A 23408-nucleotide genomic window follows, 5' to 3' on the forward strand; every position below is an offset into this window, starting at 1 on the left:
CCCGTGTCAGAATCCAGCCTGAGTTTCTCTCTCTCTCTCTCTCTCTCTCTCTCTCTCTCTCTCCCTTTGCCCCTCTTCCCTGCTCATGCTCTCTTTCTCTTAAAAAAAAGGGGGGAAAAAAGCTGGAGAGCAAAGAAAAGTCACAGATATTTACATTTATGGTACAGTCTGACAGGCAATAGGAAGAAGAACCAAATGTACTACTGGTGAGGCGAAGGCGACAACTGGCACATACTGAGCACTTGCCTGGGCCACGCGCCACACTCGGCGCCTCCGTGCAAGTCTGCCGGCACCTTCGCGGCAGCCCGAGCGGCAGGTCCTGTCATCACCCTCAGTTTCCAGATGGGCGTAAGGCGGAATGATTCTAAACCGGGCCTAACTGCAGATCTGAAGCTCTGTATCACTAGCCCAAAACGTCTGTCCCAGCGAATCTGGTTCTTCACGTGCGTCAGGAGAAAATGCTGCATGAGCCCCCAAACAGGGGAATAGTTAAATAATCTATTTTACCGGAACGTCGTGCGGCAACTGAACGTTGTATTTTTGAAGGAGATCCTCTCTGCTTGCTTGATGGGATGCTACCCAGCTCGTGCATACTTAGTAAAACTACTTAGTAAAACTACTTAGATCTTCACACTAAAAAAAAAAGCCCTATCTTCACAGACTCACAAAACAATGTCTGATTTAAAAAGCAGTGATTCTCAGGGCACCTGGGTGGCTCAGTTGGTTGAGAGTCCGACTTTGGCTCAGGTCGTGATCTCATGGCTCCTGAGTTCGAGCCCCGCGTCAGGCTCTGTACTGACAGCTGGGACCCTGGAGTCTGCTTTGGATTCTGGGTCTCCCCCTCTCTCTGCACCTCCCCCTCTAGAACTTGGTCTCTCTCCCCAAAATAAACAAACCTTGAAAAAAAATTTTTTTTTCAAGTGATTCTCAGGGCACCTGGGTGACTCAGTTAGTTGAGCATCTGACTTCGGCTCAGGTTGTGATCTCATGGTTCGTGAGTTCGAGTCCCACATCAGGCTCTGTGCTGACGGCTCAGAGCCTGGAGCCTGCTTCGGATTCTGTGTCTCCTTCTCTCTCTGCCCCTCTCCTGTTCGCACTCTCTCTTTCTCTCTCCCTCTCTCAAAACCTGAATAAACATTAAAAAAATTTAAAAAAATAAAAATAAAAAGCAGAGATTCTCAAAAAATGGTCGTTCAACCCACCTCTTGGTTACTGAATTCTTTCCTTGCAGGAAAATAGGAGTAGGTAAGCTGGTAAAGTCAGGGCTCTTTTGCCTCATCTAAGTTATGCTAAAAAAATTTTTGAGAACTATCATACCACATATTATGTAGATATGTAAATATAATATTTATATGTAAATGTAATGTGCATTATGTAATTATGTAAAAATAAAAATCGACACACACACACAGAGAAATAAGACTATCAGGAACTATATCAGACTATTAACAGTGGTTTCACGAAGTGGAAGATCAACGACTCTTTAAATCCTTTTTCACAGTTTTTGGCTTTTGTTGAATTTCTACAATGAACATGCTTTAATTTTACTAAGAGGAAAAAAATCCTTCCAGGGAAAAGAACACACAACCCCCCCCCCCCCCCCGCAAACACACATGCTAAATTAAATTCACAGATTCCATGTTTAACTTTTTTCCCTGAAATTCTATAAAAGTACAAACCAATGCCAAAGAGGGGATGTAATCAAACTTTAAAAGGACAAAGAAAACAAAGAAGAAAACAATGGAATTAAGGTATTCCAGCCTGAAGACCACTCATTTAATCAACAGTAATGTATGTTGTGTACCACACTCTCAGAAGACAAGGAGAGCAGAGAATCCTGTTCCCAGGAAGTGAAAACATGCTTGAGAACTACCGGGGAGGTTGCATCCAACGGCTACTGGGGGTGGGGCAGTCTTGAAGAATGAGGACAAGTTCCAGAGGCAAGGAGGAATGTGGGATACATTTCAAACCACACGAAGAACCCATGCAAAGCAGCGAAATACAAAGAAATCCTGCTTGTATTCTTGCAAAAGTAATTTTTTAAAGTTTATTTATTTTGAGAGAGGAACAGTGTAAGCAGGGGAGGGGCAGAGAGAGAGAGAGAGAGAGAGAGAGAGAGAGAGAGAGAGGGAATCCCAAGCAGGCTCCACACTACCAGTGCAGAGCCCGATGTGAGGCTCAAACTCACGAAACCTTGAGATTATGACCTGAGTCGAAACCAAGAGCCGGACGCTCAACCAACTGAGCCACCCACCTTGTAAAACAAGTTAAAAATTAATGCCTGTAGTAGCATAAAACAGAAAGCAGAGGACAGAAAAGGAAGAAAGAAGAGAGAGAGGGAAAGAGGAAGACGGGGGGCAGGAAGGCGGGCAGACAACCATAACAGCACCACGCATGGGAGGAGGCAAGACTGCTGAGGCCGGCACCTGGCAGGCAATGAGGCAGTAAAAAGAGGTTTTTAGTAGAGGAACCGTCATATAATCAAGACGAGGGGGGTGATGGTGGGGAAGCAAAAATGAAACAGAGAGGATAGAGCCGAGAGATGAGGAAGTAGAAGTGACAGACTTGGGAACTGATCGGAGGTGATCCTGAAGCTCCAAGCCTTTTGGTGACAGGGCGGACAGTGGCACAGTCTAAGAGAACTTTAAGAAAAGCAGCAGCTTGGCAGTGGCTGGTGGTAAAGCCTCATACCCAAAAGGATTCATAAATCCAAGGGCAAGGAGAGGTATAATTTTGTCATCGGATATCGAAAAGTGGGGGCACCTGGGTGGCTCGGTTGGTCAGGTGTCCGACTCGTGGTTTCAGCTCACATCATGATCTCGCGGTTCGTGGGTTCGAGCCCCGTGTCGGGCTCGGCACTGGCAGCGCGGAGCCTGCTTGGGATCCTCTCTCTCTGCCCCTCCCCTGCTCATGCTCGCTCTCTCTCTTTCTCAAAATAAAGAAACTTGAATTGCAAAAAGAAAAGCGAATCAGTCTAAGAGCGAGAGAAGCAAGGTGCGGGAGGGGTTGGTCAAGACCACTGCTGTGCCCAGTTAGGGCGCACGTGGGTGACACTGAGGCACCCTGTGCTACCACAGGCGAGCCACTTGAGGAGGCCGTTCACAAAAGGCTCCCCCTACAAAGGGAAGGCTCCCCCTGACAGGAGAATGTCGACTGATCAACGCTGAAGGAACCAGGGAGTCAAACGATGGGGAGAGAGTGGCTCTGCAGTGGAGAAGCTCGGCCCACACCGCCACCCTAACCAAGGGGTCCAAGTGAACGTTACCGGCGATGGGTCAAACTGACATCACGTGTCACATGGTGCGATGCACCGACAAGGACACGGCATCGCTTCCCTGCTGTTTCTGCCCAAGGTGCAAATAGGAACTTAATCGTGAGGAAAACACCCAAAAAACAAACAAACAAAAAACCCCAAAAAACGCCAAACTGAGGAGGAACGTCCTACAAAATAACTAATCTGTAGTTCAAACTATTGAGGCCATGAAAAACAGACTAAAAACTGTTCTAGATTGAAAGAGCCTCGAGACTCGACGACTAAACCTAACATGTGGTCCAGGATTAGCTCCCGGGCCCAAAATATTTTTGTGTTTTGCCATAAAGGACATTAATGGGACAACTAATGAAATGAAAACAGAGGACAGGTTAGCGTTGGGTCAATGTTTACGTCCTAATTTTGATAACCGCACGGCGGTTACGTAAGAGAATATTTTTAGGAATTACCCACTGAGGTAGTTAGAAGTAAAGCTGCATCAGATCTGCAAACTTTCAAATATTTCAGACAGTTATCTATATAGAAAGCATGGTGTGGGGGAAAGTGCTAAAACACTAACACTGAAGGAACCTGGGAATTTTTGTAACTTCCGATTTGTTTAAACTTGTAATTTTTCCAATAAATCGAAAATACTTTGAAAATAAAGGTAAGGAGAAAGCAACCTTCCCCTCCCCCAGAATGACACAGGGTATCTTTCTGAAGTGCCAGGTCAACATGTAAAGCCTCAATCACCTGAATTGGACCTTTGTGCAGTTTTTCCCCTTGCACAAGGGAGAGGTGCCAGAAAGAAACTGATCTGTAAGACCCGTGTCAAAAAGATGGACACTGACAAAAGTGTCCCCATTCTGGGGACAGAACGGACTGAACAAAGCTGCAGATCCGCTGTTAGATTAGGCAAAGTGTTCACCGTGATTCAACCCTGGTGTGTTGCAGAGAAAACCCCGGAAATAACCACGAAGTCTGCTTTAGCAGGCTTCGACTTGAAACCTATTTTCCCTGATTTGGCACATCCTACGTAAATATTAACACCGTCACGCAGCTTACTTGGATGCTGCTGAAATTATCTGCAGCACCCGCGGGCTGTGCACACCATACAATACTTAACATCATTGCAGGGAACACCGGGATCAGAGCACAGAGGGAGGCTCTAATCCCTACTTTGGTTTCAAATTGTTTAAGCCCATATTCTCGAGCTCAACTACTAATGCTAATGCCCAAGAACTGACCTAACCATGCACCCGCTTAGACTACCTTCTCCTCAAAGCTCATCCATCAGCTCTGAGAGCATCCAGGAGAAAACCAAACCAAGGGACACAATGGCAAAAGGGAGGCCAAAGAGACACATTACGAGAACACTTAATGAACAAATAAATGTTTTCAATACAGGCGCAAATTTGTCACTTCGAGAACAATGCAGAAAACATTAAGACAGTTGTTCCTCGCAGTAACGCCAAGTTGTCAGTGGAGTTGAAATACAGCTGCCTGACCAGAAGATATCCAAGGACCTTAGCTGGGCTTTTTTTACCCCAGGGCAAAAATTCTATCAATGATGAATCCCAGGCGCCTGATCAAAGGCCAAGGTCTGCAACAGTCACGACTACTCCTTCGTTTTATTAAGCCAAAGTTTATTACCATTTGTGCCCAGGACAGGGCTGCGGACACAACGGTAACACGCCCCTTTCCCCGCCCTCCAGCGGCTGACAGATCTTCGAGGCCACAGACAAACAGGGTGGGTGCTCTGACAGGGAGCTGAGGGAGCACAGAGAAAGCACCTAACCAGCCACAGCTGCAGGCCTGAAAACACGCTGCTTGGTGCACGGAAAGGTCTCACGGATCCCGTACAACAGCCGCAAAACTACACGCAGATGGAGACCCATAAGTCTGACAGCTGTCCAGACTGCTCAGCTCCTTCTCAGAAAGCATCTCACACTTAAGGAGAGCTGATCCCAGAGTCTCCAGATGGCTCAGCTCGCCAGAAAGTAGCCCGTAGACAGTGAAAGCCACGATCAGCTCTGAGGTAACAACACTCTTACCTGTGGCTTCAATGTACTCAATACATCTCTCAATAAACACAGGGATGGGCTTCTCTGGAGTCACGACAGTTGTCAAGGGCACCCCAAAATAGTTACTCTCCCAGGTTGCCTTTGTGATGGACGGCCGGGGTTTGGGCTTTGGTTTCTGCACAGGAAAGAGAAAAGAAAGCATAAAACAAAAACAAAGTGAATATCAACATGCGACTTAAACATCAGCTAAAGCTTCCAGAAGGGAATTCACAGTGGTGTGGAAACTGCTGGGAAGACTCCAAGCAGGATAGAGATCCATTTGCTCATCTCACTAATTTTGTATTTTCCAGCCTCCAAATATCACACAAGATGCCAGCCAGTTGACACACAGTCACGCCCTGAGTGTGAGACTGCATTATCAACACAAAGGTGTTTAGAAGAAGCAGGCCATGTTGAGTTAATGACAACGAGATGGCTATCCACATCCTTTATCAGGGGTGCCCTGGAGTAAACAGGAAGTTTTCCAAACATTCCACATGGATAATGAATGTCATACACTCAAGACGGCTAAAATCTTTAAAAAGATAAAAGATGGAATGGAGAATGAGTAATTTCCTCTTTCCAGAAAAGAAATAGAGCATGTGTTCTGCTACGGCTGGAAGCTCCAAATGAGAATTCCCTTCCATACATTAGCCCGGGGTTAAGTCTCAACGGCTTCCGAATCAGGAAAGGGTAAAACCGACTGAGCAAACATGACAAAGAAGGTAATACTTTGTCTCTTCTTTCCCAGCAGCCCCCTTCCTCCGGAGCAGGAGCAGCGGCAGCGGCAACCACTTGAGAGCTCACCGTGTACCAAGCCAGGTCCCAAATATTACTTCTTTTAAACCTCACGACATTCCGTTGAATCAAGGAAAAATGTCCCACGTGCCTAAGTCACACAACTAGTAAGTCACAGTGCTGGGATTCAAACCCTGGAGGGTCTGTCTCCAAAGCTCAGGCTCATAGACCTCTCTGAGATATTCTGCTCCAAAATTATTCAATCCTTTTATTTTGAAGCTCACATGAGGAAAAAATGCTCTGAACAAACGGTAAATTTCCTAAAAGTGACAAAAACGCACCTGAAATTCTGGACTTTTGTTAAAATATCTACTAAGGAAAAGGGTCACCAAACAGGAGCAAGGCAAATGGACCCAGGTGTAGCTCCGGCAATTCGGTTTCACGTCCAAGTTAACGAGATGAAATTAGAGGGCAGATTTATTACAAATACACGCAACCTATAAACTTGAAAGTATTTAGGGATCTTTGCAAAAAATCCACTGGAGGGGACAACTAACTAGCCAGGGTCAACCGTTCGCATTCCTCATCCCGCCCGTCTTCGTTCCTTCTGGTACCTCTATTTATATGGGAACAAATCGCTTCCTGTTTAGTCTGAGATTCTCAGAGGACTTCCTGTGCAAACAAGCACCAAAGAAAAAGAACAACTGAGAAGAAAACGTACACGAAAGGAGGCACAAGCCCATCTCTAAGCCGGTTGACATTACCCGCAACGACCACCAAAAGGCAGAGACAATCCACTCTACACAGAGCCTGCTAACTGGGTCAGTCTGGAAGACTGTACCGCCATGCGAATGGATCTTGGCGTTCCAGAGAAGAACCACAAAGCCTCCACGAGGCTCACGCCTGCCCCTGTCCCACTCCTCATCAACGCAGCCACACCGCCTCTCAGGTTGCAGGGAGTGGCCACTGTTCCTTCCCCTTCCAGACTGCCTGCCAGAGGCAAACAGGCTCGGACCTAGATTTTTTACCAAAGAAATAAGGAAAAGCAAATGAGTGATTTATGATGTATCTTCACACGAGATAATTTAACCAATCTAGACTCTCTCCCTGACATCTTCTATTTATATGAAGTATAACATAAAGAATTTAAGATCTGAAATCTTAGCAGACCTGGGTCTGAATCCCGACAGACAAGTCCTGAGACTCTGGGTAAGTGACTTATTAGCATCTCAGGGACAGGGCCTCCTCACAAGGTGGTCTTGAGGGTGAAATGTGGGCGACCTGGCTCAGTGCCTAGCCTCACAGTAGCCATCCAGTAATTCGAGGAAAGAGAGGGGTGAGTGCTTCTGTTGTCACACATCGTGGCAACCGGATAACCATGAGTCAAGCGATGCTCTCCCTTAAAAATGCCATACAGTTTAAATTATTAGCTACAGATTCTGAATATGCAAGGAAGACCATCTGGATTTCAGCGACATTCTTTTTATCAATCTCAGTCTTGCAGAATTTCCCTGTCAAAACTGACAACAGTATTGTTCTTCAATAAAACTGATGCTTCCAAATAAATTGTTAAGGAATAAAAAATGGAACTTTTTTTCTAATCACCATAAGGCCTTCTTTTTCTTAAATTAAGTTTACTTTTATTTTTATATTTTCATTTATTTTGAGAGAGAGAGAACAAGCAGGGGAGGGGCAGAGACAGAGAGAGAGAGAGAGAGAGAGAGAGAGAGACAGAGAGACAGAGAGACAGAGAGACACAGACAGACAAAATCCCAAGCAGGCTCTGCACTGTCAGCACAGAGCCGATGTGGGGCTCGAACTCACAAACCATGAGATCATGACCTGAGCTGAAACTGAGAGTCGGACGCTTAACCAACTGAGACACCCAGACGCCCCTACCAAGCCTTCTAACCACAGTTCTAGTAAACGATCAATTTTAATCTTATACTTCCTTCCTCCACCTTCTCAATACCAGAACAAGATGATGAGGTGTGTTCTAACAATCTAAGTTAACTAGAAACTTTACCATCTATCAACTGAATACTACGTACTGGGCCGTTGCTTAAGTTCCTTAGATGTATGATTTCATTCCAGACTCACAACAGCTCCGAGGGTGTGGGGTTAATAACTCCATTTTACAGATGAAGCGGAGTCGTAGAAAAATTCAGTTACTTGCCCAAGTCAGTTTTGACTACAAAACTTGCTCTCTTAACCACTATGGTTCACGGCCCTTCCCTGAAAGGGCCTGGGAGAGGCAGAATGAATAAATGGATAGCTGAATAAATGATTAAGGGTACACCGACAATCTGAGAGTTTCTAAGGTAATAGAGGCCCACTCACATAAAATACCAGGGATCTTTAAGCTGGAAAAGGAAGGAATGGAGCATGATGACAGCTATTTCATACAGCTATAGGACTATCTCTTGGAAAGAGATTATTTTATATGATTCCAAAGGGTTATGTTGAAAGAGATAAGAAGAGAACACAGGCAATTTTGGCCTTAAATATAAAGAGAAATTTGAAAAACAAAATCGCCAGGTTTTTAAAAAGGAAGGGACTGCTCTGTATAAATATTCCAAGCACAGGCTGCAAACTACATACCTCTGCCACACCATTGTCGAGGAGATTCTGCCATTCGATGGAGGACTAAATTGGATACTGCCCTTATGCCTCTCGTCCCAAAGAATCCAAGACCCGAGTTCAGTGCTTCAACTTACAAAATGCAGAAAGGGAGAGTAAGCTTTAACAACAGGATCAACTCCCGTTACTAAATGACATGGACTCTCCCTCTCAGATTTAAACAAACCCTGGTTTACAGAATGTCAAAACACCTCCTAGAAGTAAGTGAAGGCTCTGTAGGGTGTCACAAAATTAGGACGGGGATTCTTGCACAACGAATTCCAAACCTTTCTAGTAAGGAAATCGGACTTTGTGGTACACACTAAGAGGTGGGCCAGATTGCCGGTATGACAAACACCACATCAGGCACCTGAAGGGTTACTGGGCACATGTCAGATGGAAACGCCACTCTTGTGAGTGGCCTGCCAGCTGTCTCAGTCCCCGGTCAGACGTGGGTCGCTCATTATGGAGTCCCTGGGGCCCTCCAAGCAGCAGGCTCTTGGAGAGGAGAAAGTAACACCATCCCAACATCAATCTTCTTTCAAGGGCACTCACAGAGCAGGCTGAATTGAAAAAAAGCATCTAGCCGGAGGAGACCAAGCCCTGAGAATAATCTACACATCTGTGCCTCTAAGTTTAGAGTCTTATTGGGTCAAAAATGGAAACCAGTGATTAATCTGGAGTGGCCATGTGCAGGCCACTGCTAGGTACTTTGCACAATTACCTGAAACCTTACAACCATCTTCAGGGTAAGGGTTATTAGCACCATTTTACAGGTGAGAAATCAAGCTCTGAGAGAGTCACACCCAGCACTGAGAGAGCCAGGCTCCAGAGGCTAGTGATCTATAAACACCAAAGCCCCTTTTGCCCCTACGTGAACTCTATGATGAAATGCCATGACAAAAACCAAGGACCGGGTCAGTTGGAACCACCTTCGTCTTGTGCTTTTGGATGGATCTATTTTTTGAACGAGCAACACAGTGCATTGTTCTTTACTTCAGTTTCCTTAAAAACAGGCCCGATTCTTAGTCTTGATAATACCCAGGTGGCAAAGGAAACAAAGAAACGAACCAATAGTTTCTGCCAGGACGGCACTGCGAAGAGACGGTGGTTGGAATTTCCCACTGGCCCCTTGGCTTTCGAAACAAGAAAAGAGCATAAAGGGAAACTCCCAACTCTGGTGGAGTAGGAAGACATCTGTAAGCCCACGGGGGTCCCTCTGGAGTCCACGGGGACAAGAAAAAGGTTCGAATGCCATGCGAAGAATGAGAAGCGACTGACAGAAGGGCCCTTTCTACCAGGCTGCAAGATGAGTGGGTTCCAGGGCCTGATATGCAGTAGGCGCTCCATAAATTTCCTGAACAAAAACAGTTTCCAATAGTGCACAGGGCCAATATTTCTTTATATTTTTTCGAGTTTAGCTGAGATGAGGACTATCTCTGTATGTACAGAAGTTTTTCTTCTCCTAAATTGTGCTCCTTTCCCGCGGATGGAGGAGGCGAGGCTCAGAAGGTCTTATACTGGCACTACCGTCCCAGACTCCCTTTTAAAAACCAGATGAGGTGGTGAATTCCCTATGTCACTGTGTGGCCACTGGATAAAGGACAGTCATTTATGTACACATGTGACTGTTACCCTACTTAACTCAGTAAGGATCTTAGCATTTTTGTTTTTTAACGAATCATGCCCAAGGTCACAGAGCAAACTAGCAGCAGGGCTAATCCCAGGACCAAAGTCCTCTATCCCCCTCAACGAACTTACAATCTAACTGGTAAAAGAAAGATATATCCCTGGCAAGCAAAGCTGATCTAGACATCAGGCTCAGTAACAACTGAGCCACAAAGGAAAAGAGTCTCCCACGGCTCCCATGGAGAGCTCAGCCATTCCTTCTGGATAAAGAACATTCTATCTTCTGTGGGAATAGCAGGTACAGCTATTTAGCGATTTTGAGTTGACAACTTCAAATATTCTCTCCTGGTCTCTATAAAATACCTTTAATACATGTCAAGTTATTTAACCAGATTTTAAAGTCAGAACATATGATCACCACAGCTGTACCACCTAGCAGTCTTTTAAATGCTTGGTAACCTATCTAATGAAGGAAATAAAAAACAGAATGCAGGTTGCTGGATTCTCTCTTTTTTTTTTTTTAAAGGAGGAATGCCATAGACAGAATGTATTCTGGGACAGGGATAGTGCCCTCTGAATGAGAACAGTTCTCCCTCCCAAGAGTGATATTAGCAAAGCCCTCGAGAGGCCCTCCCCTCTCGCCACGGTTTGCCAAGCAGTGTACTGGCTGACTCTGGATTAAGGGAAACTGGGAGGAGTCTTACAAAAACCAAAAGATTCCATACACAACGTGACTACAGGTTTCCCCCAAAGCACCTCTTGCATTCTGTATTCAACATTACAGCTTTCTGATGAGTAATGATTCGTTCTTATTTCCAACAGAGCTTCAAAAGAACCTTTTCAATTACGTTACTCACTCGTGCCCCAAATGTATTCTTGGTTAACTGGTGCTCCCTCTTCTGGCTCTGAAAAAAATCTAAGCCCAAGTTTAAGAGGAAACCTGAGGGTGGATCTGTTCTCACTGGCAAAGTCTGTTATGAAAGCACGAACGCTTATTAGACTTGGTCTCCTTCACGCTGCCAGTTAGTATTACAGCCAGGTCACCCACTGTCTTGGGGCATCTTTTTTAGGGTTGGGAAAGGAAGCAGCATAAAGTCTCTGCCTTCCTAGCATCCCTAATCCTCTCCCAGGATGGGAAAAGACATGTGCCATCCCTTCACAGGCCCCAAATCAAGCGAGACCACAGCCTGTTGCTCTAGAAAGGCATGAAGTCTGGCAAATCTGGGTCAGCCCCTGCTGCTGTCTCAGACTGAACGGCCAATGCAACAGCGGGCTAACTAGGAAGGAGGGTCCACTAGTCCCAGGAAAGTTTTTTTTTTTTTTTACAAACATCCTGCCTGATCCAACACTCACTGAATTCGGACTTCCCAGAGTTACAGGTCAGTTTATATCTGCTTGCCTCTTCTCAAATACTGGATAAAATGCATTCAGAAGACCTTTCTCTATGGAAGCAGAGGTGATTCTTGACTCCTGCTGAAATAATTTGGATCCTAAAAAGACATTTCAGTATCACTAGGTGGTGGATGAGAACAAGTTGATTCAGTGATGATCAGATCAATTCTCTGCTCTTTGAAAACTAGATATGGGTTGCCCATTGTCATTTTTTTTTTTTTTTAAGAACAGGTGTTCTATAAGCTAAGGCCCATAGTTAAAGATAGTCTATTTTTGTCACCAAAAACACACTACAGCAGTTCTTTGGGCTTAAAATAAACTGAGAAAACGCATGACACCAGCTCAAAACAATTTCTCAAAGTTCCAGTCGCTATTTCAGTGTCCCCACGCCTTTTGTGTCCACTCAACTAGACTCTGAAGCCAGAAACAAATAGCACCAGGCCATTCTTAGGGGGTAGTGTAGGGAAATGGATTTTTTTTAGATAATAATCACAGTCCTTTGTCTGAAATGAACAGATTACTAGACTGATTGAGTGGTCCAAATGCGTGCCTGGCTATTGAAGATTACCATCTTTCTTGCGGGCTGGACTCTACCGACCCGTTGGAAGCGGAAGTCAGAAGAGCAGGTTCAAAAATCTCAGCTCCTCCATTTAGAAAACTACACCAACATGGGCGGCGGCAACGGGAAAAGGGCTGGTGCCGCATCTGGCGCACAGCACGCGTTCGGTACCTCCGGGGAAGGATGAAACCCCACGGTATTCGCAACCCTGCCATCCCCGGCCTGCTTCCCCTTCACTCTCCGCAGCAACCACTCTAGGTTTCTTCCACGTGTTGTTTTTTATTTTTTCTTTCTTTCCCCCAGCTCCAAGTTCCACGCTGTTTTCTCAAGAGCTCTCCCCAGAAAACCTCCACCCTCACTGCCTTTGTCCGCCTCACTCTGTAAGTCTCCATTTACACACTGTTGCCTTGGGGAGCTTTACCGGACCTTCGCTGAGGTTAAAACTCCTTGCCCTACAATCCCTTAGCACCCTGTAGCTCCTCTGTGGCAGTATTCAAAATACCTGTCAGCGCATATTTAAAATCCGCCATCCCTTGACGGTAAGCTAGATAAGCACACCACCACGCGCAGCACCCTCAGCACAAAGCCAGGGGTACCACCGCTCACTAAGCGTCCGTGCGCTGAACTGGAGGTTTCCTTCCCAAAATGAATGAAGGAGCACATGCTTTGAAGCAAAAATCCTTCTCTTAAAAGATGCAATTCTTTCAGGAATCAGAAAATCCAAGGTCAAGTAGGCCCCCCCCCCGCCCCTTTAAGGCTACGGTATTTATTTGGCCTCACAGCACATTGAGTAGGCCTAGCCTTTTCTGAAGCACACACTGAGAGTCTTTCCCGAGCAGGTTACAAAGAGCTCATATTTCATACCATTCAGCTTGTCTGTCAAAATGCAACATCCCTCCCTGGGGAGCTAGCTGTCCAATTCCCCAGCTGGTTTTTATTCACACTAGAAACTTTAACTCCGTTCTAGGCCTCACAAAATGAGAGCTGTGTCCACACAAAGCCCCAACAACCAGCCGATTCACTGAATCCAATGAAATAAGCCAATTCACTGGGGGGGGACACAAACTGTCAAACTGGTTACTTGGTGCCTTATAGACCAAACAATGCGTGATTGAATTGGTTTGCTTTTTCAATAGGTTGTCTTGTCATGTGGTAGCTACAGTGAGTGAAAGATTTTCTTTATCATTCTGTTGTCTTTTTTTTTTTTTAAACACAAAGATAAGAGCACATCAGATAGAAGGGTGAATAGCCAATAATGTCTTGTCTTTAAATCCATGGTCAAACACACTAAATTCAGCAACTTGAGCTTGCCCAAAAGGCACATTTTGTGGACCAAGACTCCCAGCCTGTGGTTTCTTTTTTTTGGGTTTTTTTTTTTTTTTTTTTTTTTTTTTTGGTTTTAAAATAAGACCCTGCCGGTCCTGATCTCATCTTTGCAAACGCATGATACTGTGAGACAGAGACCATGTGCAACACCAACTCTTTACAGACAAAGCATCTATTCATGGGCCCCACTGAAGTGCAATCGCAGATTTTCAATTTCATTCAGCTGAGTGCGGAAGGCTCCCACTATGAGGGTGGGTTGCTAAATGGTTCAGCTGGGAAAAGGACCCAGAATGACAGTCGGCCTTACAGTCTTCACTTTCATTAACAGAAATGAAAGCGATTCCCTCACTCCAACTCCAATTTTACAGTAAAGAGCTAATCTAGCAAATCGGCCAAGGGAAGCTGAGCAATTTCTCTTTCTCCACATCACATCGGTACCCAGAGCACAGCTTTTTGTTGTTGTTGTTAGGGCTGTTGCTAGGGCAAGTGCTGAGAAAGCAGCCAAGTAACACACAGGGTTAAAACTTACACAAAAGGGAGGGACGAAGTTGGTCCCTCAAGCCCTCGGCTAGACCGGACCAGCACTCTCCTCTCCTTGAATACGACATGCACATTTTCACCTTCAAGCCGTTCCTCACCTCTGCCACTGCCACTTCTTCGGTTCTACCCACTCTTCAAGGTCTAGTTAAATAACACTGCGATACCTAACACCTGTCCGAGATGCAGTACGCCGAGTGTTTCACGTGCAAAACCTCATTCCGTTTCTCACCACCACATGAGGAAGGTGCCACTATGTTCTCCCTTTGTGCCGAAGGGATATGGCAGGTGAATCACGCGCCCCAAGTCCCAGTGAGGAAGCGGAGGAGTCGGGATTTGGCTTTAGGCCCTCGATCCCGAGCTCCTGATCACTACACACGCTACACTACCTTCACCGCCCCCAGCGGTGGGATTTCCACTCTGGCTCCACACAGCGCCCCCTGGGCACACCACCTATTTCCAGGAGTTGTGGAGGTCTCGCTGCCTCCACTGGGAGCCACGGTCTGGGCAAGAAGGATCCGTGCCATTTCCCCAGTGGTGTCTAACATTCTGGCACCCGGGAGGTACTAACTGTATCTTCCATGACCGACTGGCTCTCCCTGCACGTCAGATAAATACTGTATTGCCGTGTCACGCCAATAAAAATCAGAAGCCAAATCCCCCACGTAGGGGTTGGCTTGGCATTCTCTGTCCTATGGTATCTTGCTTTTCCAGTAAGGCAAGTGTCAGTCTGCTTTCTTAAGGCAGCAATTTTAATAGGAGGTTTGCCCGAACGAACGGGGAAGAGAATGAAGGCTGATCTCTGGATTAGGGTGACAAAGCAACTACACTCATTTCAAAGCACCATTTTCCGAGGCAGGAAAAGACAGTTTCACCTTTTACTCACACTTTCCAAAGGATACTCCTGAACTGGCTTCTGGCACGCTATGGCTCTTGGGCCAGAGGTGTCATTTTTATTTGACTTGAAGAGGTGTGGCCCGCATAACTAAGACGGGAAGTTAATCACTTCTTGCATGCTGACCCAGCAACCCAGGGTAAGGAAGTTCTAGTTTAGGAAGGGCTCTTTAAAAACAGGGTCCCCGGCCGTCTTCGGCTGAGCCTAACGTGTGCGCTCTTTAAAGCACGGTCTGTTTGGGAATGTGTCTTAAAAGCATGATCTTCAACAAGTGTTAAAAATGTAGTTAGAAGTCAGAAGATCAGTTACAACTCAGTGTGCTATTATGCCACCTTCCTAATTCCCAGGTGTGCAAACACCCCCACAAATTAAGACTGCCAGCATTCAGATAAGCTATTCTGGTAACAGTCTTCATCAGGAGTGGAGGAGGAAGAGAAGAAAGTCAAAACGTTGAAAATGTTTGGATTCCAGGATCATTGAACAGGAGAGCTTTGAGGAAATACTGGGAGGCAGGTGAGGCTAACTTCAGACTTCATAAATACGAAAGGTTTTCAATGGGTCTGCCCATTACTAACCCTTGGAGGACAAAATACTGAAGGCAGATGAAGGAATCCAAGAGAAAAAACAAGGGGAAATCAAATAGGAGAATGCCTATGGTATTTATTAATGTTCAGTTCGGGGTGGGCCGGGGGCGGGGGGCTGGGGGGGTGGACAGAACACACAACAATGCTGCCCTGCCCTTTCTAAAATTACACAGGTGAGGAAGTTCTGGAAACTCCAGCCAATGGTGACTGGGAACCACTGTGTATGCTATGAGGGAACACAAAGTGAAGGTGCGCTCCCTGTGAGGCCATGGAACCATGTTCCTCCACCTGCAAGGGCCCTCCTAACCAGTAAGAGCTGCAGAACTAGCCTCCAGGTGGTACTTACTTTACAACAGAATTGTCAACTCTAGATCCTTCTGATTTGGTACGTCTTGTAATAACATAAGTTTTTGGCATCCTTTCTTCCAAAGTTCCCTGAAATGTTTTCAGACAAGTGACTTTGTTCTCTGCTGCTTCACGGTAGGGAGAGGAGAAAAAGCTTTCAATGCAGAGAAATCCTCATTCTGTATGTCGCAAGGCTGGTCGTGGGCTAGCATATAACACGCTTTTATTGTCCTGTCTCACCAAGATGTCTTTCTCTGAAAAAACAGAGTGTTTCCCTCTGCTCTAAATGGGGGGAAAAAAAAGAAAAATCTGGGAAATACCTTTTCTGTCTCAAATCTTAAGCCCAAGGGGACAGGGCACCCTACTTTGTACACCACAATTCGAAACAAGATAAAGAGGATTCACCTGCTGCTGTTTCCTCTCCATCTGATGGCAGGCCTGACACTCATAACACACGCGGTTTACTTTCTTTCTCTTCTCCCCATCCTGCTTTGGTCCCTAAATAAAACCTGAAGCCGTCACAGCAACTCACTTAAATGATGCAGCTGGAGGGCACTCCAATCTCACAAATATGGGACAGGTTTATAACTCACAGTGGCAAGTTACTTCTTACTTTTCACTTACGTAAAGACCCTTCACTCATTCGCATATGCAAACAAAATAATCATCCAGTGTTTCCTAATCTAAGATGCAGCAACCTTACGGGTCAGTGAGGGGAAAAAGGAGCTTTTAAGAGGCATATGGATGAAATGTTTGTCTAGCAGTCAGAGACTGAAGCATGCAACTTTAGATTCTGGTGTTCACATAAAGGAAGAGCAAGCATATCGTCACTGGCTTGGCTACCTGTCAGGACACCGACAATTTCTACACGATCTGCTCATTTTGGAAGTACCTAACTCTTGTTCTGGACAAAGACAACTCAAACTCAGGCTGTCTATCCAAGGTCCTTACTACTCCAGAGCTGCCAGCGGTAGCAATCTGAGACACTGCCTACTTTTTTACACCAAGTCAGAGAGTAAATGCACACACCGACCAATTTTTTTTAACCAGAATAAGCTGTCCTTGAAAAATCATCATCATCGTCATCATCAGTCAGCTCTCACCCAGACACTGTGCAAGCCACTCCTATGATTCATTCCTAAACTGGTGTCTTACCTTAGTGTTCCTCCGTAGACTGCGAAGAATATTCCTCCTCCTTGGGTCTTCGTCTGTTTCATATGGAATGACGGCATTGTCCCCTTTATAACCTTGAGATGCCTGATCCTCCTCTTTTTTCCGAATGGGCCCTAGCTCATCATCGCTCCCCACACTGAAGCTGGTTCGATAACTAGCAAACCTCCCTAGCCGGCTGCATCTCGTCCTGTACAGCACGGGCTTGCTCACGATGGACACCTTGCGGCCTCGCTCTAGAGAGCTGGTGTCCATTTCACTGTCGGAACCGTTGCCACTGCCGTTGGACTGGGCTTTGTTGATATTCCGAATGGTGATGATTTTGCCTTGGGTGCTGTCATGGGGCACTGAATATATGTTTTCTTCTTCGTTCCTTGGCTTGACCACAGCATCCATGGGTTCAGCATAATCAGAAGGATCAAACCCATCCGGAGGTAGCCAGGTGCTAGAAGACACAGACTTCCTCTGCCCATCTCTATGGCCTTGGTCTAAATAAGACAGATCCCCCTTTGTGATCTCAAAATGGACAGGAGGCTTTGGTTTGACTGGTGGAGGTACTTTGTTGTTCAGTTTACTCTCAAAATTGCTCATGATGAACGACAGCCCATCATTTCCCTCCAGTTCCATAGAGAGCTTAGAATGGTCTTTGGACAGAGAGGGCAGTGACGTGTCTTCTCGAAACAAGCTGTAAGAAGGCGGCTCGATATCCTCTTCTGAATCCTGCAGGTTGGAGTTGCAGAGTGGAGAGCCCGCTCGGGGGGAGTTAAACACCTCTTCCGTGGTGCTACAGGCCTCGGCAGCGTTATCGTACATATGAGTAGCCTCGATTATGTTCTTTTTATCCACCACATCCTTAAAAAATGGGTGGAAGATCTCAAGTTTGTGCTGGGGTTGGCTACAAGGGATGCTTGTGAACCTCCCGTCAATCTCTTGAGCAATCTCCTCCCCTTCGGTCAGCTGTTCCCGACTTAAGTCATTGTCCAGGACATCTACAGCGCCGTCAGTGAGTGCGACCAACTGAATGGGGATAATATCCTGCACTTCACAAAGAAAGGCACGTAACATAGCCAAGGAGGCCTTACGTTTGGCTGAATAAAAAACAATGTACCCATGGACCAACCGGCTTTTTCTGATGCTAAATGAGGAATGGTACGAAAGAACAGACAGCTCGATGCGCTTCTTGTGGAGTCCGATCGGTAGTTCAAGTAAAACAGAGTTGTTGCTTCCACAATGGGAAGACTTACAGGTCTGGGACTGAAGGACAGGATAGAGTATGTCATCTGCACTGAAAGGATCGCCACACATCAGACACATGACAATTCGCAGGTCAACGTCAGCCAGATCTTTGATGCTAGCAGTAGAACTGACCAGGTTTAAGTTACGCTTGGAGTCCAGGAGTCCCTTCAAAACTTGACTGATCTGCTTTTCATTAATGTTGCGTCCATAGCCGATGCCAGCAGAAGCAGGGTCGAGAAAGACACACTGAAGTTTGCTAGCAATCTGCTGACCTTGTTGTATTAGGCTATGCAGGGTCTCTCCACTGGTGTCTCCTCTCTTGTTAACTAAGATCAACGTCAGGGGAAGATGGGCTAAATGGTTATCTCGCCTGCCAAGTGTGGACTCTCTACTCTTCTCTATACTCTCCACCACATAGGATAGAGATTCCTTTGAATTGTAAAGGCAGAGGCAGCCGTGGGGCTGAAATGTTGGCGTTTGGAAAGAGTTCACGGGAAGCCTGACATTCCCTTCTATCGGCCTCAGGGAAAGCTCATACATTTTACCATCTATCACATACTTATCATCATTTGTACAAAGAGCTCGAATCTCATTGGCCAACTCACGTGCGAGGCCATCTTTGCCTAAGATAACCAAGTTGATCCTATCAATGTTGGGGTCAGACAGTGAATTTTTCTGATTCCGGTCAGATGGTCGGATAAACCGAGAACTAATCAAGTGCTCGATCTTAGCATCCACACAAGCTGGGCAGCTAGGGCACGTTTCCTTGGTTGGGTGATACACAAAATGAATGTGCTTCAGGATAAGGGCATCACGCTCCGCTTGGAGCTTCTGTAATGCTTTAAATCGCTGTTCCTCCCCCAGAACATCCTGAATGACACCCATCTTCTCCTTGCTGGGCTTAGCATCCAGCTCCAGCTCATAAAACAACTCTGAATATTCCAAAAGCAGCTCCTGAAACTCTTCCTTTGCTCTGTCTATAATTTGCTTTTGGTGTTTGCCATAAATATCCATGTATACGGATTCTTCCAGCCACTGGTAGAAATCTTCGTTCATAATGAAACTACGGGCCTCTTCCCAAGGCTTTCCGGGAGTTATGAAGGGAGAGGTCTCCAGGTTTTCTTTAAATGCCCTTCTCATCTCAGCTCTTTTCCTCTCGTTCCGCAGCTTCTCTAAGTGGGCCTCGTACAGCTGCTCGGCAGGGACGGTATCCATCAAGTCAAAGGGAATCCGCTCGTTCTCCATGTTGTCAATGTGGCTGGTGGCGTCCCACGGTGTCTCTTCGAGCACGACAAACCACTTCAGGAATTCTGGCTTGGTCTCCAAGAGCTTTTTGGTTTTTATGCAGCTCAGGTGGTCTATCTCATCTAGACTGGGTATAAGAGCTTCAAAGGCTAACGGCAGGGCCGCGAGGTACAGCTTTCTCCTGCGCTCAATGTGCTCGTGCTTGAGGCGGTGGATGTGCTGGAGAAACAGCTTCTTGGCTTTCTGAGTACCTTCCAGGTAGACATAGTCCTGGTACTCAGGAGAGGCCTGCATCTTTCGGCTGACACTCGGCCAATTCTCGTTGTGGCTCTTCACAATGCGACTCACCAGCCACTCATACTTGTCTTTCGCTGTAGCTATCTGCTGACTCTGCTGCTTGAGAGCTTCAAAATAAGGAATGATTTTCGTCTTTCCCCGACTTTTATCAATGAGTTGCACTAAGGTGCTGAAAGCCAAGTCCACGTTTACGTTGGATCTTGCTGAGGTCTCCACAACCTGGAGGTTCTTTTTGCTTAAGGCAAAAGTATGTGCATCTCTAATGTACCGCTCAACGCCCTCATCACACTTAGTCAGGACCACCACTATGGGCTTTTTTGTTTTCGCAAGCTGATTGTAGAGATTGGACACGAACTTGAGCTGGTCATCAAAGTTCCTATTCATGCCCCTGCTAACGTCAATACCAAGAAGAAAACCATCAATCAGCAGCTTTCCATCCGGCATCTGTTTCTGCTCAAAGTCCTGCTCCAGCCCCAGCTGGTCAGTGCAAAAGTACATGAGTTTTTCAGCTGATGCGAGCTTGGTTGCAGCAGCTCTCTTGATATAGGGCTGCAGGGCCGTGCTTCGATGAGGCTGAAAAGTCTGATCATCGATGAACTCAGTCTGCTCCACAATGTGCATCTTACATTCCACACAATCCTCCAGGGAACGGCTAACTTCTCCCCAGTAGAGAAAGTGGTCATTATTGACCACTCGCCCGCCAAAGTCACTGGTGCTGAGGACAGAGGTATGGTCCAAGTGAAACTCATCAGCACTCGGGCGCACGAAGCGGTTGCACAGGCAAGACTTCCCAACGCCGCACTGGCCCTTCTCCTTCTCGGTCCCAGACAATCCCACCACACTGATGTTGTAGGTGGGAATGCGGACATCTTGCTTTCTTGCCATCATCATCGTCGACACATCCTGCCACAATCGGCCACTTCCAAGATCAGATTAGTGTTTTCCAGTGGACCTGATGGTTTCCCCACATTATCAGTGGGGGCCGGCTGCCCACGAGGTCAAAGTGTCAGGTCCCATAGTGTTTGTACACCAGCACGAGGTCAGTTTTCACCACTTCTCATCGCCAGATAGTAAACATTTCTTCCTAGACGGGGGCGGGAGGAGAAAGAAAACCCATCAGCATCATAATTTTGGAACCTGATTTTAGTCGCTGAACTAGAGCAAAAATCAATTTTCTCGTTCAACAAATACTTAAACATTAAATGTGCCAGGCCTCACGCTGAGTGAAGATGTAAGAGGAAGACTGACATCTATGTGCTCTCAATACCTCTAACAGAGGAAGACATACAAGTAAGCAGTTGTGCTGAGTGTTAAAACAAGAGTTTGAGGGCTTCTTGGAAACACGGCTGATACCAGGGTTAGAGCAGAGTTAGTACAAGAAGAGCCTGGAACATCCTATTGTGCAGGAAAGGAAGTGCTTGAAAAAATGACAGGGCACCTCACAGACACAGGAGCCCACTTGAAGGGGATCCCACTGGTCAAATCTGAAACAATTTGAGCACCAAAATAATTAAAGACAGTAATGGATTATAACCCACTGCCAAAAACAGAAACCTGAGTTCATACTACTGGATCAGACAAGAATCATCCCTTGATACCCCATCTAGGGGGAAGATTTTGATGAGAATCAGGATATCTGCACAGACCTGAGGTGCCTCCTGATATGCTACTTATCAGCTGCAGAGGGAAGAGGTACCAAAAACCACTAATTATACAGTAAAGAAACTGGCTTAACACTTTGTTTTTAAATTTTTTTTTTTAATCTTTATTTATTTTTGAAAGAGAGACAGAGTGCAAGTGAGGGAAGAACAGAGAGAGAGAGGGAGACACAGAATCCGAAGCAGGTCCCAGGCTCCGGGCTGTCAGTACAGAATCCGACGCGGGGCTTGAACTAATGAACTGCGAGTCGGACGCTTAACCAACTGAGCCACCCAGGTACCCTGGGTTAACACTTTGGGTAATGAAAATTATCACCACCAAAGAGGGACGGAAGGACATCATGGGCCTCCAGATGTGGTACCCCCACGAGGACACATTACTAAGCGGTGTGATGACCTAGAATGTATTCCCTCAACCGAATCACAAGGAAACATCGGATAAACAAAAAACGAGCAAGATTCTATTATGGGGGTTGGGCGGGGGGAAGTGGTACACACCCTATACTTCTCAAAAAGTATCCATGTCATAAAAGACAAAGAATGGCTATGTAAACATTCTAGATCAAGAGAAGCTAAAGAGACATCATAACTAAATGCAATTGTTTGAACCTAGAATGGATTCTGCACCAGAATGGGAAATACAGGACATTATTAAGTCATTTAACAACACTGGACTCTGAACGGAATATTAGACAGAAGTATTTGATCAATGTCAATTTAGGAAGGTAACTACCATGTAAGCGAATAGGCCTACTCTTATAAAATACACACTGAAGTATTTGGGGGGGAAAAGACCATAATGTGTGTGACTGGTCCAGAAAAAAATATGTATATACGTTGAAAGAAAGAATGCGCATGCGGTAAAATGTTAACAACAGGTAAATCTGGATAAGATATTCCTTTGTGCCATTTTAATTTTTTTGCAACTTTCTATAAATTTGTGATTGTTTCCAAATAAAAAGCATTTTTAAAAAGGTGTGAATATTGGGTGGTTTCCTTGACGAGAACAGAATAAGCTTTGTGAGGACAAGGTCCACCCCTTCTCGTTTACTTCTGTATCCTCAGCCTATGACATGGTGCTTGACACGAAGATTTACTGAAGGAATGAGTCAGGGAATGACTATGAGGGCATATTACACCCAGTGTTTTGATTGAGGAAGGCCTTTCTGGAGGAAGTTCCACCTCAGGAGAAACCTGAAGTAGGTGAAAGAAACACGGAGACTCCTCTCCGCAGAAAAAGGCACGGCCCCTCGAGTGTGTGTGGGGAGCGGATGGGTGAGACGCATTAGAAGCAGAAATCAGATTAAACCTCTTTCAAAGAGTCTGCAGTCTTTCCCGAAGGCTATGGGGAACCACAGAACGTGGCTGAAAAGTGGCACCTTAAAGGACCTAAAGTATGAAGAGGTGAAGTAATGAAACGTTATGAGAATATCTTATGATGTCTTTAGCAACCTCCTGGTTAACAGAAATCAAATACATAGGCCTCGGCTGTCTCCACATAAATGGTCTTCTGGCTACTACTGCTTATACTGCACTGCAGTCTACTCACGCGTGCAAATATGACCACGCGACGGCCGAACGTGTAGCCAAATGAACAGTCTCCTGAGATAACTCAGTTTAAAATAAAGAGAACAGGGGCGCCTGGGTGGCTCAGTCGGTTAAGCGGCCGACTTCGGCTCAGGTCACGATCTCGCGGTCCGTGAGTTTGAGCCCCGCATCGGGCTCTGTGCTGACAGCTCGGAGCCCGGAGCCTGTTTCAGATTCTGTGTCTCCCTCTCTCTCTGACCCTCCCCCGTTCATGCTCTGTCTCCCTCTGTCTCAAAAATAAATAAACGTTAAAATAAATAAATAAATAAATTAATTAA

The 23408-nt window shown here is 45.9% G+C and overlaps 1 protein-coding gene across 1 annotated transcript in view; it reads right to left on the bottom strand.

The window, feature by feature from the left end:
- The window catches only part of ARHGAP35 (Rho GTPase activating protein 35), a 120652-nt gene that overhangs the window by 55353 nt on the left and 41891 nt on the right, over positions 1-23408 (bottom strand). Inside the window, exons 2-3 of the mRNA XM_060651530.3 lie at positions 17093-20969; positions 5305-5449 (exon numbers count right to left, since the gene is read on the bottom strand). Coding sequence (XP_060507513.1) covers positions 5305-5449; positions 17093-20776 — 3829 coding nt within the window. The 5' untranslated portion in view covers positions 20777-20969. The remainder of the gene's footprint in view (positions 1-5304; positions 5450-17092; positions 20970-23408) is intronic.

The sequence above is a fragment of the Panthera onca genome, chromosome E2, assembly GCF_046562875.1.
Source record: "Panthera onca isolate mPanOnc1 chromosome E2, mPanOnc1 haplotype 2, whole genome shotgun sequence".
Lineage (NCBI taxonomy): Eukaryota > Metazoa > Chordata > Mammalia > Carnivora > Felidae > Panthera > Panthera onca.